Source organism: Canis lupus, chromosome 12 (genome assembly GCF_048164855.1).
Source record: "Canis lupus baileyi chromosome 12, mCanLup2.hap1, whole genome shotgun sequence".
Classification (NCBI taxonomy): Eukaryota; Metazoa; Chordata; class Mammalia; order Carnivora; family Canidae; genus Canis; species Canis lupus.
Window position 1 is genome coordinate 2,378,699 of NC_132849.1, and position 14,922 is coordinate 2,393,620.

Here is a 14,922-nt window from a genome sequence, read left to right on the forward strand (position 1 = left end):
ACAGTGTTCTTCTACTGTCAAAGTCCATTACCTTCGAGGTGCCTGGGTGGTTCACCGGTTAACATTTGACACACTCTCTCACACTCCTTTTAGGATTTTACTTATTTATTATTTGACAGAGAGAGAGAGAGCACAAGCAGGGGGAGTGGCAGGCAGAGGGAGAGGGAGAAGCAGGCTCCCCACTGAGCAGGGAGCCCGACACAAGGCACCATCCCAGGACCCTGGGATCATGACAGACGTTTAACTGACTGAGCCACCCAGGCACGCCTAAGCATTCAGCTCTTGATCTCAGCTCAGGTCTTGATCTCAGTGTTGTGAGTTCAAGCCCCGCACTGGGGCTGAGGGGTGGAACCTACTTAATAAAAGAAAATACATTTTTTTTTAAAAAGTTCATTACTTTAACCAGTGTGGTCTATTGGTTCTTCTGCATTATGAACACAGATATCCAGATCAACATATCTTCAATCTTTCAATCTATACCTTTTTCCTCCTACACAATGGCCCTGTTACTTGAATGTTTACTAAGGAGCTGATCCCTTTGGATTAAGACCTTGTTAGTGGAGATTAAATTGCAAAGACCTAAATTTCACTGCTACATAGCTCTCAAGGGTACATCTCAGTGCTTTGAAAGGTTTCAACCTGCCAGACAAATATCCTTTATTGATTAATTCAATTTCCTATAAGCCAATCAGGCCTGGGGCACCTGGGTGGTTCAGTCGGTTAAGCATCTGCCTTTGGCTCAGGCCATGATCCTGGAGTCCCTGGATCCAGCCCAGAGTTGGGTCCCTGCTCAGCAGGGAATCTGCTTCTCCCTTTCCCTCTACCCCTCTCCACCTCATGCTCTCTCTCACTAGCTCACTCTGTCTCTCAAATAAGATCTTAAAAAAAAAAAAAAAAGACAATCAGGCCTATTATACTGAGTTGATGGGACACCAGATAAAAACAAGGAATCTGAGTAGCCTGAAAAGAATTCACAATTTCTATTAGACTCCTTTGAAATGGAGAGAACAGCTCTCTCAGACCCCTTTGGAGACTTCAGGGTAATGAGGGTGGGGGTAGGAATAGTAAAAGTCCTGGACCCCTGTTGGAAAACCCTGCTCTGATCTTTTATGGTAGAATGCATTTTTAGAGAGCTCTGTTTGATGGTAAGGGAAGAGAGCAGAGCACCTGAGGAATGGGGGTGAGAAAGGAAGATGAGAGAGAAAGAGAGAGAGAGAGAGAGAGAGAGAAAGAGAGGGTCAGAGAGCCTTTCTGGTTATTCTCTTGTTGTGACAATGCTTGTAGCTTTAGCTAATTAACTAAATTAGAGCCAGCTTTGGTTTAGTTGGGACAGCATCCAGGGAAAGATCATGGATTCTGAAGAGAGACACATTTGTACTTCAATTATTGCTTTTTTTCACTACCTGGCCTAACTTCTGAATCTCATGGAACAAAATAATTACTTTTTAGGATTGTTACATATGAGATAGGATATGTTTTTTTTTTTTTTAATATATTTTCTGGTATTGGAGCGCCTGGGTGATTCAGTAGGTTAAATGCTGACTCTAGATTTTGGCTCAGGTCATGATCTCAGGGTCGTGAGATCAAGCCCCATGTCTGGCTCTGTGCTCAGTATGGAATCTGCTTGTCCCTCTCCCTCTGGTCCTCTCACTCTCTCTGCCAGTCTAAAAAATACAAGTAAAAATTTAAAAATATCCTAGTATTAATAGGCATTGAATAAAGGCCATTTAGTAAAAGTCTTGAGAACTATCATTTTTTACTGATTTAAGAGGTTTCAGAGTCAGACAACTTGCATAATTCAGACTTTCTTATGAATTTTAAGTCTATTATTTCTAAGAAGTAATGGTTGAAATAAACTACAAAGACCTTAGATATTTTTAGTAGATGAATGGCTGCCAAACAGAAGAGCAAGACCTTAATGAATGTGCTGATCCTCAGGAAGACAAATGTTGAGGAAGATGCCAAATTGTCAGAATTTTTCATATAGCTTTTCTAACACCATCTGGATCAGTTGCAGACTGAGAAATAATTATTTTCCACATCAAGATCACTGAGGACATACTAATTGGCATTATTTCAAGTTAGATCTTCAGACAGTTTTTGTTTATTCCTGTGTGTAGAGTCCTCGTTCCAAGATGTGCTGGGTTGGAGGCTTGATATTTCAAGGGTCTAGTTTTAGCTCCCTGGCTTCTTCCTGACTTTCCTGTTGTGTTTTGTTTTGTCGCCTGAGACCAGATGCTGAGACCTGGCAGCAGGGTCCTATCCAAACAAATGGCCCTATCTCTCCAATCTCTCCAGGGAATGTAGGGAGGAAAGCAAGAGGAGGAGAGGCTGTCTCTCTAGTACTATTATGAGGGCCTCTTAAGCTAGTCTATGGAGTCGGGGGAGGGAAGGGGCTGTTTTTTAATTTTTTTTTAAGCATCTCAAAGTAATGACAACATTGACATAGTGGATATTCTTGTTGGATTTCTGAGTTCAAATAATTCCAAAAAGTGTAACTTAAAACAACCTACCACTATTGTAACCATTTTAAAAACTCAAAGAATGAGCAAGATAGGTGTGTGCTCTCTCTCTTTCCTGCCCTGCATGAGGTCTGTCGCTTTGGAAACTGGTTTGGGCAGGTAGGGATTGATGGGTACCTTTCTCTCTCTGGTTCAGGTGTATTCAGAGACAGGAGTTGAAAATCAGTGTATAGTTAGCAGATTTCCCAGAATTAGGAGCTCTGCACATTAATGTTAGGAAATAGTGAGATCATCCCCTGTTTCCTGGAGGGTCTCTGCCTGAGACCTCCTTCTCCTCTTATTCACCTGGTTGGAATCAGCTCAGCCATCCCCTCCTTAGGGAAGCCTTTCTTATCACTTCTTTCTTCACCGGTCTGGGTTAAATATAGGCTTCAACTTCCTTCTCATGAAGCCTTAACTTCTGTGTAGCATTGTAATGGACTGCTTACAAGCTGATTGCTTTGCCAGAGCATGTTTCTTAGGAGATTTTTTCACCCCATCTATAGAAAGTAGCACAAAACCTGGTATATAATAATAATTTAGTATATTACTAAATATCGGTTTGCTTATGGAAGGAGGGAAAGAAAGAAGGAAGGAAGAGGGAGAAGGAGGGAGGGATGGAGGAAGGGAGGAAGAAAGGAGAAGGAAATCCCATCCATGCCCCTCCTGACTCCCTCTACCCCACTTCTCACACCTACCACCTATCCAGCTCCACCTGATGAGAGGACCAGTCTACCTCAGTTACCAGCAGGGAGCAGCAGTAGAGGTCCCTGAGCACTATAAATAAATAAATAAATAAATAAATAAATAAATAAATAAATAAATAAAGTCTGCATTTTGGATTCCTAATTCACCCAAATTTCTCCATTTGCTAGGTGTCATTGGTCTGGCATCAAGTAATTGAGAATGGCAGAGAGCCCACACAAAAACAAGCAAGATGATTATGTGCCAAAATAGCATATTTTAAAGACGATCCTGTTCCAATCAAAGGTTCTGTTCTGAGTGGAATCTAGCTCCATGCAGGAAAACTTGAGAGTTCTAGCCCCAGTTTTGATGCCAGTGATGACCTGGAGCCTTGTCTTTTGTTTTAATTTGTTCATCTATAAAATGATTCTGTGTTTAAAAATGAGTTGTGAGCCATTAGCAGGTTGTGTTATCAATTTAGTGGGTTGCACTTGGTCCGCTTTCAAATTGGAACCATTGAAAGGTTGTGGTAAGGTTGGGATGGTTTCCTGAAACTCGGTTTGGTTATACTTTGTGCATGTGGTTACTAGTTCAGCATATAAATGTACTTCTTACTGTGTTGTCAGGGTCAAAGATTTTGAAAGAATTGGGTTGATGAAAAATGAGGCCCTTCTTTTTTTTTTTTTAAGATTTATTTATTTATTCATTCAGAGAGAGTGAGAGAGAGGCAGAGGGAGAAGCAGGCTCCATGCAGGAAGCCCGATGTGGGACTCGATCCTGGGTCTCCAGGATCACACCCCGGGCTGCAGGCGGCGCTAAACCGCTGCACCACCGGGGCTGCCCAGATGAGGCCCTTCTATTTTTAATGCGTGTGAATTTGGCAGGTGCACTGCAGTGAAACCACCTAAAATAGAGGGGAAAGAGGGACTGGCAAGAATTAAAGAGAGATCATTTGGAACAGCACGCAAACTCCAGAACAGGAAGAGCTGACATGAGAGCTCTGGAAAGGTACAAAATAAAATCCTTGGTTGTGGGAGGGGTGGTGGTGGCAGCTCATTCAGTTAAGTGTCTGCCTTGGGCTCAAGTCATGATCCTGGGATCCTGGGATGGAGCCCCACATGGGGCGCCCTGCTCAGTGGGGAGTCTGCTTCTTCCTCTCCCCCTGGTTGTGCTCGCTCTGTCTCAAATAAATAAATAAGACCTTAAAAAAAAAAAAAGAAATCCATCAGAAAATTGTGTGGTTTGGCTCTTTCCCACCTTCCTTCCCATCCTTAAATCTTTGTCTGTTGCCTTTTCTCTATTAATTTGGAAGAACATTGGCATTTTCATGAGCTGTTCCCTCCAGCCCCACCCTTAATTTTCTCTGTTTGTGTATAACTCCTCTGTCCACTTCCTCTCCGTCCCAGCCCGGTGCACCCACATATGTGTGCAGGCACTGGGTCTAATCACTGCTGGTTGTCTGGCTCACACCTCTTTCTATTCATCTTTGGTGGTCTGCCACATGTACCCTACACACTCTTAGAGCCAAGAAGTATGTGTTGGAATGTGGGGTCCAGGGGGTGTGGATAAAGGGGTGAGATGTGGGGATCCCTGGGTGGCGCAGCGGTTTGGCGTCTGCCTTTGGCCCAGGGCGCGATCCTGGAGACCCGGGATCGAATCCCACGTCAGGCTCCCTGCATGGAGCCTGCTTCTCCCTCTGCCTGTGTCTCCGCCTCTCTCTCTCTCTCTCTCTCTCTCTCTCGAATAAATAAATAGGGATTCCTGGGTGGCGCAGCAGTTTGGCGCCTGCCTTTGGCTCAGGGCGTGATCCTGGAGACCCGGGATCGAGTCCCACGTCGGGCTCCCTGTGCATGGAGCCTGCTTCTCCCTCTGCCTGTGTCTCTGCCTCTCTCTCTCTGTGTGACTATCATAAATAAATAAAAATGTAAAAAAAGGGGGGGGGGTGAAATGTTTCTCTGAAGGAACCTGAACCTTCCCAAGGAGGCAGAGCTGTATAAATTAAAAACATATATTTTAATCCCAAACATTGTTTCAATTTACATTAAGAGAAGTTATAAAACTTTATTATTATTAGTTTTAGTCAAAGGAGATCCTGAGCTTTAAAAGCTTGAGCTTGCGGATGCCTGGGTTGTTAAGCATCTGCCTTTGGCTCAGATCATAATCCCGGTGTCCTAGGATGGAGTCCCACATTGGGCTCCCTGCTCAAGGTAGCCTGCTTCTCCCTCTCCCTCTGCCTGTGCCTCCCTCTGCTTGTGCTTCCTCTCTCTCTCTCTCTGTTAAGTAAATAAATAAAAAAAATCTTTTTTAAAAATAAAAGCTTGAGCTTGAAACAGAGACAGGTGATTGGAGTTGGTGAGTAATGGGAAGTGCTGCTGACTCCGTTGAGCAGTGATTCTCCAGCCTGGAGAGACCAGCCTTGGGGAAGAGAGATGGAAATGCTTCCTTGAAACCCTGCTACAGAGTAACTTATGGGAAAGGTTTGGACCTAAGAGCAGGGACAGTCTGATTTCTACAGTCCCTCCTAGTTATCAGATTCATAAAATCTAAGATTTTTATGATTTAATGAACAAATGAGTAGTGATAGGAGATTTTAGTGGGTATCTACACTTCTGTTATTGGGGGAGTCCAGCCTGAGGACAAAGAGACTGAAGACCTTCGTGTACAACTCTACGCTCCCTACTCTAGCTACAAATGCTCCTGGGCAGTGGTTAACACAAACTCATCAAAGAATGGGCTGTCCTCAAGGCCTGTGTTGGGAAAAGATGTTATGAACCATGCGTCTAGATTCTTTTGGCAAGCTCTGAGTTGCCGCCAGAAAGTAGAGGTCAGTAGGCTAAATGCTAGCATTCCAGGGTTCTAGTCCTTTGCAACTAACCTATCAAATGACCTTTGACATCGGGCTTGACCGCCCAGATTCTCATTCTTCCTTTTCTGTTGAGTGAGTATTCAGATAAATAATGGCTTCCATTGCCAAACATTTCTTAAGGTAACACACATAAACTAAAAGTAGTGATAGTAGTAGAAAAAGAAGTAGAAATAGAAGAAGCAGTAAATATTACTCCCATTTTGTAAATTAGAGAGCTAAGGCACAGAGGGGTTAAGTACTATGCATGCCCAAGGGTATTCAGGTATTTGTGTATGTGGCTGAGTCTGCAAGCGCCAGAGGCTATGTGACTGGGAGGTGAGTAACTGGTGTTGGTTGCTGGAAACTGGGTGGAAGTCACTAAATGGGAAGACTGGTCTGACTCTGCCCTGGAGGAGTCTTGAAGTGATGCTGATTCACAGCCCTGTGAGATTCCCCCTCCGGAAATGACTGGCTGGAGCTACAGTCCTCAAACATTTTTGCTTCTATATCTTTTTAAGAGTCGTGAAAAACCATGTACCCTCTTGTATATTTAAAGTTGGCATCTAACATTTTTGTCATTAGCTGCAAGAGTTGTAAAAGTTGTAAAACATAGTGATTGGCCTTTTGTAAATATTAATAAGACTATGAAATCACTCTTTTTAATGCATCTAAATGATTCATATTAATATCAATTACTTGATATTATCCTCATTGATTTAGTTAATTCATGATGAAATTCTCTAAATTGGAAGTTTCATATTTCTTTTTTTCTTTGAAATCATATTTCGATTCTCTTCTATGTAATCTTAAGATAATTTAGTGATTGAAAGCATTTTATTGGTCCTCTATTATACATACTTTTCTGCAACGAAAATACATAAATCAAAACTCATTTAAAAAGTATTTCCTAAAAAAATAAATAAATAAATAAATAAATAAATAAATAAATAAAAATAAATAAAAAGTATTTCCTGGGCTCCTGGTTAACTCAGTCAGCTGAGCATCTGCCTTCGGCTCAGGTCATGATCTCAGGTCCTGGGATCAAGTCCTGCATCAGGCTCCCTGCTCAGCGCGGAGTCTTCTCCATCTGACCCTCCTCCCCACTCATGCTCTCTCTCTCTCTCTATCAAATATATAAATAAAATCATTTAAAAAAGAAAAAAAGTATTTTCAGTGACAGAAGGTTCTAATTGTTTAAAAATATTATGATTAGTAACATTTATCAAAATAACAGATTTATTACAAATTTTTATTTTTAAAAATATTTTATTTATTTAATTGTTTCACAGAGAGAGAGAAAGAGCACGCACAAGTAGGGGCAGCAAGAGAAGCAGACTCTCTGCTGAGCAGGGAGCCCAATGCGGAGCTTGATCCCAGGGACCCTGGTATCATGACCTGAGCTGAAGGCAGAAGCTTAGTCAACTGAGCCACCCAGGCGCTCCCAAGTTTTTATAATTAGTAAACACTGGTTCACTTCTTTTTAAAAAGATTTTATATATGTATTTATTTATTTAAGACAAAGAGAGAGAGAGAGAGCGCTCAAGTGGGAGGAGGAGCAGAAGGGGAGGAAGAGGGACAAACAGATTCCACACTGAACACAGAGCCCTACATGGGGCTGGATCTCAGGACCCTGAGATCTTTTTTTTTTTTTTTAAGATTTTATTTATTTATTTGAGAGAGAGACAGAGAGAGAGGGAGTATGAGTGGGAGGAGAGGCAGAGAGTGAGGGAGGAGCAGACTTCCTGCTGAACTCCATCCCAGGACCCTAAGATCATGACCTGAGCCAAAGGCAGACACCTAACTGACTGAGCCACCCAGATGCTGCAACATTAGTTCACTTATTAAGAAGTGAAGTTTTATTGGAGATTTGTCTCTTAAGGAGATGGAAAGGGTGGGGAGGTCTTTATGTTTCCTTGATTCGAATAATTATGGAATTATCTCTTTAATATCCTAGAGATTTTTATACCTTAGAGCAATGCACCATTTACCAGCATAGAAAAGAAGGAGCGGTAAACTTTTTTAAGTGGGAAGTGGAAGAAGGCAATGGAGCGAGAAAAAGGCGGGAAAAGTATACCAGGGCTGCAGATGCCCTCAGAGGCACACCTGTTTAGGGAAGACTATGAGCAGAAACTGAGGACCTGGAAATTGATTCCTTTGAAACGAACCACTCACCATCCTCTACCTTCTGGAAAGTATCTGCATATCTGAACTACCTGCATGTTAACCGCATGCCCCCCCGCCCCACATGCCAAGGGGAGAAACTGGATCAGATGGCAGTAACCAAGCACTGCTCTCTGTTCTCATTGCTCTCGACCTACAGCCTCTTCAAGGTCTTCCAGAGTCATTCTGGAGCTGCTGGGGGTAGCTTTCTTGTGCTCACAAGTGGGTCTTCCGGCTCTTCTGTGGTTTCTTCCATTTTGGTCCATCTTCTGTGTAGCAGACCTGCTAGCCCCTTAGCTTCCAGAACTAGTCGAGACAGTTCTGTATAAGAAACTGAGTTTCAGACCCCATCCCTGTGGGCTTCTTCTGGCTCAAACAGTGGCCCTCTGGGAGGAAAAGTGCCCCTCCCTAGGTCCCTCAGGGGGGACTTGGCTGGGAAAGCAGCTCCTACTGACAGTTCTTACAGGATTGGTGAAGCATATCATCCCATTTGGTCTCCCTTTTGGTTCTGGAGTGGTGATAAATGCCCTAAGCCAGCTGAAGGCCAGCTGTGAAAGGGGCCCCTGACCCCAGATTGCACTTTATATTTCAGCATTACCCCAATTTTCTTACACCAAAGACTCAAATGGCTTCTTTTCTTGGCCTTCCCCTTTGTCTCATTTTAGTGAACTCCTACTCACCCTTCAAATGTTGGTGTAACCCCTCCCTTCAGGACGCCTTCTCTTTTCTCCAGAGGCCTTGGGAGATTTTTGCTACCTCCATGCACTCACTATCTTGGTATGTATTTCTTACACATGTGTTAGTCTTTGTCTCCAGGTAAACTGTGGGCTTCTCGAGAACAAGGTCTAGCTTTATCAGAGACTAACACATCTTAGTGTCTGACATGGGGCATGGGCGGAACAGGTGCTCAAAGGATGTTTGTCAATTTGAATGGTGTGCCATTTGGACCAACTTCGAGAGGGAAAAGGATGGTAAAAGCACTGGTTTTGGCCTATGTCATAAATCGGGATAAGCAGAGGATGAGAAGTGTTCATTGATACTTTTCTCCATCTTGTTATGTTCTGGTGCATAAACAGAAATAAGTGGCTCTCCTTCAATTGCTGGACTTTGGATACCCGCCTCTCTTGGGGATAACCAGCTCATGCCACAGGGGCCTGTGACCTAGAGGTTCTGGAGTCTGGAGGATGCTGAGCAGGGGACCCAGACCTCTGGATACAAGCTGTTACACACAGCCGGGTTCTGTAGATAGTCTCCATCTCCCGCCCAGGGGTAAAGGAGGGGCCTACTGTGCTTCTCCTGCCAGTTGGGATGAAAGAAACAGTCAATGGAGAACCAGCTTATTATCTGAACTCAGCCCCATCCAAACAATGCTCTGGTTGATACATTGTCTGCTCCTTTTCCAAGGGGAGGTAACAGCAGTAGGCTGATCTGTGAGATCTCCTGGCCCAGATTTAGAAGGATCTGGACTTGCTATTCTAGGGGGAATTTTCCTAACAGGATTTTATACAAGCAAGCCCCTAACCCAGATCTATAACAGTATTCACTGCATTTGGTGTACAGCAGGGCTCCTGAAAACATGGTCCACTGCTGACAGCATTAAAATATCTTGGAAGTGTTAAGAATGCAAATTCTTGGGCCACACTCCAGGGCTCCTAAATCAGAACTCCTGGGTGAGGCCCAGGAAACTGTTTTTAACAATCTATCAAGGTCATTTTTATGTATATGAAACTGCACACACACACAACACACACAGGGCCATCTACAGCTCCTGCAGCTGCTAATGCCACTTGGTCGTTTTCCAGTAGTTTCCCTTGGTAGGGCTCTGGGATTTGTTTTTCTCCACTGTGGACCTTGTTCATTTCCTGCTACTTCCAAGAGGTTGGGAGAGGAAAGAGAGCGAGAATGAAGGCAGGAGGGAGGGGCAAGGCGTTAGCTCAGGCAGTGGAGCTTTCAAGGATGAAAAGGAAAATGCTAGTGACAATGTTCCTTTGTGAGGAGTTAACTTTATGTTGATGGAGCTGCAAGTCATTAGCAATCGGGGCCCAGGGTCGGAGTTGACCCGGTCATTCTCCGGGGCCAGATCGCCCTCTGCTGCCTGCTGATAAATAACACTCTGCGGCTCTGGAACTGCCAAGGAGAGGGGCAGTCTCAGGCTGGGGTGGGAGAGAGGACGTGACTAAGGCCAAGAGGTCACAATGTCACCACTCCAAACTAGGAGAGTCTTGTTACGATCTTGTTTGCAGGGAAGGAAGAAGTAGCCAAATCAGTGGGTGTTTCCAGGATCCATCCAACAAACAGTGGGGTTCTGCCAAGCTCTCCAGCAGCTCCCATGATTCCAAGCTCCCAGCTTGATTTGGCTCTGCTGTCACTTTACCCCTTCTTCCTCACCCTGACCTCACCTTGAAACGAAGGGGTGTTTAAAATCAGAGGAATACAAAAAAAAAAGAGAGAAATTTTTGGTATGGAGGCATCTAGGGGTGGGTTCGTTAAGGCTCAGACTTTTTAAAAATCTCATCTTCTGAAAAAGAGTTGTGTCCTTTGTCTCGGTGAAAGCACCATGTCTTTCCGTCTTTACTCTCTTGCCAGGGAGCTCTCACTCCGCAGTTCTGGAGTGTCAGCCCTTCTTTACTGCCCCACTTTATTGCTGTTGGGAATTATGGTTCATGTGGGTCACCGGTGAAGAGAGCAAAGATTCATTCCCGGGATAAAAGCCCAGACACAGCAGTTGCTCCTGCCAACCAGGGGGCAGTGACCCATTTCCTCCTGGTTCTTGCTTTTGCCCCCTTCTCAGCTCTGACTGGGGCTGGCCACTGTCACCTCTTCACCTCTTCACCCTCTACCCACCGCCCCCAGGACCTCTGCAGAATGTAGTACGACTCCTGCTGGGGAGATACTGGGGTCAGGTCTGTAAAATTACTTACACTACCCTAAAGAGGCTAGGATGGAGTCGAGGAAGGGAAGTAAGGAGAAGGTGGGAGATTGGGGAGATGGAGAGAAGGAGGTGGAGATAGCAGTGTAACTGGGAGGGGATGAGAGCAGCAGTTAATGTTTTCAGAATGTTCCGGTGTCATGAAATATTCTAGCCTCTCCCCCAAACATCCTCATGTACAGAATGAGTCTTTCTATGTGATGCCAAGCCCCTTAACCAAAACAGGTATCTTTATTTTTTTTTAATTTTTATTTTTCTAAAGATTTTATTTTATTTACTCATGAGAGATACAGAGTGAGAGAGAGAGGCAGAGACACAGGCAGAGGGAGAAGCAGGCTCCATGCAGGGAGCCTGATGTGGGACTCGATCCCTGGTCTCCAGGATCACGCCGTGGGCTGCAGGCGGTGCTAAACCGCTGTGCCACTGGGGCTGCCCAAAACAGGTATCTTTAGATAAAAATATGGTTGTTTGCTTGATTTTTGGTCTACATGGAACCAAATATCTGGATCTTTACATAACCACACTTAGATAATTTTACATATATGACTGCAGATATATGTCTGTTCTGTATTTGTATTAAAATCAAAGCACCAAAAAAAAAAAAAATAAAATAAAATCAAAGCACCTTTGGGGTGCCTGAGTGGCTCAGCTGGTTGTGTCTGCCTCTTGGTTTTGGCTCAGGTCACGATCTCAGGGTCATGAGATTGAGCCCCACATCCGGCGTCACACTCAGCGCAGAGTCTGCTTGGGAGCTCTTCCTCTCCCTCCACCCATCACCCTGCTTATGATTTTTTCTCTCAAATAAATAAACAAAATCTTTTAAAAATAAAATAAGATCAGAGCACCCTTACTTATAGGTATAAAACAAGTAAGACCTGAAGATACAATGTACAGCACAGGGAATACAGTTAATATGTAAAAACGTTATATGATGATAGATGGTAGCTAGATTTAGTGTGATCAGATCCTAACGTATATAAATGTTGAATTAGTATGTTGTACACATGTGTATGTGTACTAATGTGTATGTTATACACATTAGTATAATACTAATATAGTATTATATGTCAACTACACTTAATAATTAAAAATGTTTTTTAAAAATCAGAGCACCTTTATACGGCCTTGTGATTATGATAATTGAAAGACAATTTCATCTCTCATAACTAACCTACTTGATTGCCTTCATTGTGAGCAGAATTGCATCCCTGGTGAATTTTGTGCCTGAAGTTGGATTATAACTCCAAGAAAAAGGGACAAAATCATAGATACCTTGGCTGCAAACACAGGCAGGCCTGGGGATAAGGAGAAGAATTGTATTTAATGGAGGGTGTGATTGTGACAGGGTATGGTGAGAGATGTTAATTAGACCTATTGTGATGATCATTTTGCAATATATACAAATATCAAATAATTATGTCATACACCTGAAACCAAAATCATATTACATGTTGATTGTATCTCAATTAAAAAAAAAAAGAGGGTGTGAGTAGCTACATAATTGGCTGGACTCAATGCAAAATGAAAATGGAGGGCTTCTTGTTCGAAAATGAAGAATGTCAAGATGGCAGCAGCAGAACATTAAGTATGAGGCCCTTTGTTAAGCATGGGAGACTGTGTGATGCATGTATCTCATGGAGCCAGCTCCGGTGGAGGGATGGAATAGACTAACAAATTCAAGGAGCAGTGATACGTCTCTGCCAGTTTAAATTTCCATCCATTTCAGTGTCATTCCTTCTGCCATCCTCAAGGTGTCTGGCAGGCTTTTTTTGACACCTGCTTGCTGGTCCTAGCTGTACTTTGGGGAGGGAAGGATGGAGTCTGTCCAAGTTGGGAAGACAGCTGGGGGAAAGCAACAATAGTACTGGGGAGGAGCCTGTCCCCAGATGGCGTTAGGTGGCCTCTGGGCCATGCAGAAGCACCAGTGGTGGCAAATGTACTTGGGGAGAAAACCTACAAATGCCAGGGTCATGTTGACTTTCTTCCACAAACAAGGAAAAGGAGGAATCCAATGAGACTTACAATGAGAATCACCTTCTCATGTTTCGGAGAATACAACTTGAAGTCATTGAAATGTGTATGTTGAAGGGATGCCTGGGTGGCTCGGTGGTTGAGCATCTGGCTTTGGCTTAGGTCATGCCGGAGTCCTGGGATCGAGTCCTGCATCGAGCTCCCGGCAGGGAGACTGCTTCTCCCTCTGCCTGTGTCTCTGCTTCTTTCTCTGTATCTCTCATGCATAAATAAAATCTTAAAAAATATATGTGTATGTTGAAGAAATGTGACCTGATTTCTGTAGTCTTAAGCTAATGAAGTCTTAGGACACTTGCTTGCGTAGTCAGGCATAACTGGTATGACATGCTTTGTGGTTTGGGGTATAAATATAGTCTTACCTTTTAATTTTTCATTCATCACTTGAACCTCCAACTGTCTTTATTTATTTATTTTTATGATTATTTTTTAAGGTAATCCCTGTGCCCAGTGTGGGGCTTGAGCTCACGACGCTGAGGTCAAGAGTCACATGCTTTACTGACTGAGCCAGCCAGGTGCCCCACACACCCATCCACCCCTGTATTGTCCAGGAACAGGGAGCTTCTGTAGGTCTGGCAAGATCCTTGCTTGGGAGGAGAAACAGCAGCAATTGGTAACTCAGAGTGGGGGAGGAGATGATGTTATCTGTCCTTGGTGTTCCCTGAGGTTGAGAAAGCAGCCTCAAGTTCTACTTTACTTCCTTCCCTTCCTGGGCAGAATCAGTGCTATATTTGTGCACGAATGACCCAACTACATCCTTCCTGATTTCTTTCTTAGAATTAAGAAGTCCCACTTAGCATTCAAATCTCACTTTTCATGGACATCAGTCATAAAATATCAAGAACTAGGCAACGCACTGATGAAATTTAATATTAAGGAAGATAATAAAACATATTTAAATATGTTTAAAATGTGTATTTTCAAATATGTTTAAATTATGCATTTGAAATTTCTAAGTTTCAAGAATCAAAATTGCTGTTAAGACTGTTTAAAACAAGAATTGATTGTTGCTGCTGCTTCTTGCTAAGAGAGGTGATGAAATGTACGGAAATAACCGTACGAAAGAAATCTTTCTCTTGGTCCGATTCTCACAGGGGGTATTGAGGAAGGAGAAAGAAAAAGATTTCAAAGTGGCTCTGAGGGGTTGACTCTGGGGAAAATGCTTGCAGTTTGCAGAGAAGGGTTGAGGTTGAGTAGGGGATGAAGAGGTCAGGTGTTCTGTATGATAGGGTGAGGGGGAACAGAGTTTCTGGGAAGTCAAAGGAAGGGATAGCCTGAAAATTAAACAGGCAAGGAGGCTTTGGGGAAGAAAGGATGACCAAATTCAGTTTGTGTCGCGTTTCTGTAATGTAAATCCCTTCCCATCCCCACATCTTCAGTAAAGTCTGTTATACACACAGGTGCTTTGGGCCTACAATTAATAAAACAGCACATAATACTTGCTGTGTACCATATACTATTGTAAGAACTTTACATAGACAAATTTCTTTAACCCTCATAATAACCTTAGGAAGTTGGTACTATAATTGCTCTTTTATTTAAATTGAAGCATAGTCGACATATGATATATTAGCTTCAGGTTACAACATAGTGACTTGACATTTATAGACATTACAAAATGTTCTCCATGATAGGTGTCACCATCTGTCACCATACAACCGTCTTACAACATTATTGACTGTGTTCTCTATACTCTGCTTTTCATCTCTGTGACTTACTTATTATATAACTGGAAATTCATACCTTTTAACCCCCTTCACCTATTTAGTCCACCA

At 43.2% G+C, this 14,922-nt stretch overlaps 1 protein-coding gene across 32 annotated transcripts in view; it reads left to right on the forward strand.

Annotated features, from left to right (window-relative positions):
- LRIG2 (leucine rich repeats and immunoglobulin like domains 2) overlaps nt 1-14,922 on the forward strand; it is a 154,507-nt gene that overhangs the window by 56,476 nt on the left and 83,109 nt on the right. For 30 of the 32 annotated variants that reach the window (XM_072769053.1, XM_072769055.1, XM_072769054.1 and 27 more), the window contains one exon: nt 8,856-8,967. In XM_072769053.1, coding sequence (XP_072625154.1) covers nt 8,856-8,967 — 112 coding nt within the window. Of the gene's footprint in view, nt 1-4,069; nt 4,194-8,027; nt 8,413-8,855; nt 8,968-14,922 lie in introns of those variants that run through there. The other 2 variants (XM_072769079.1, XM_072769056.1) reach the window with 2 other exon arrangements.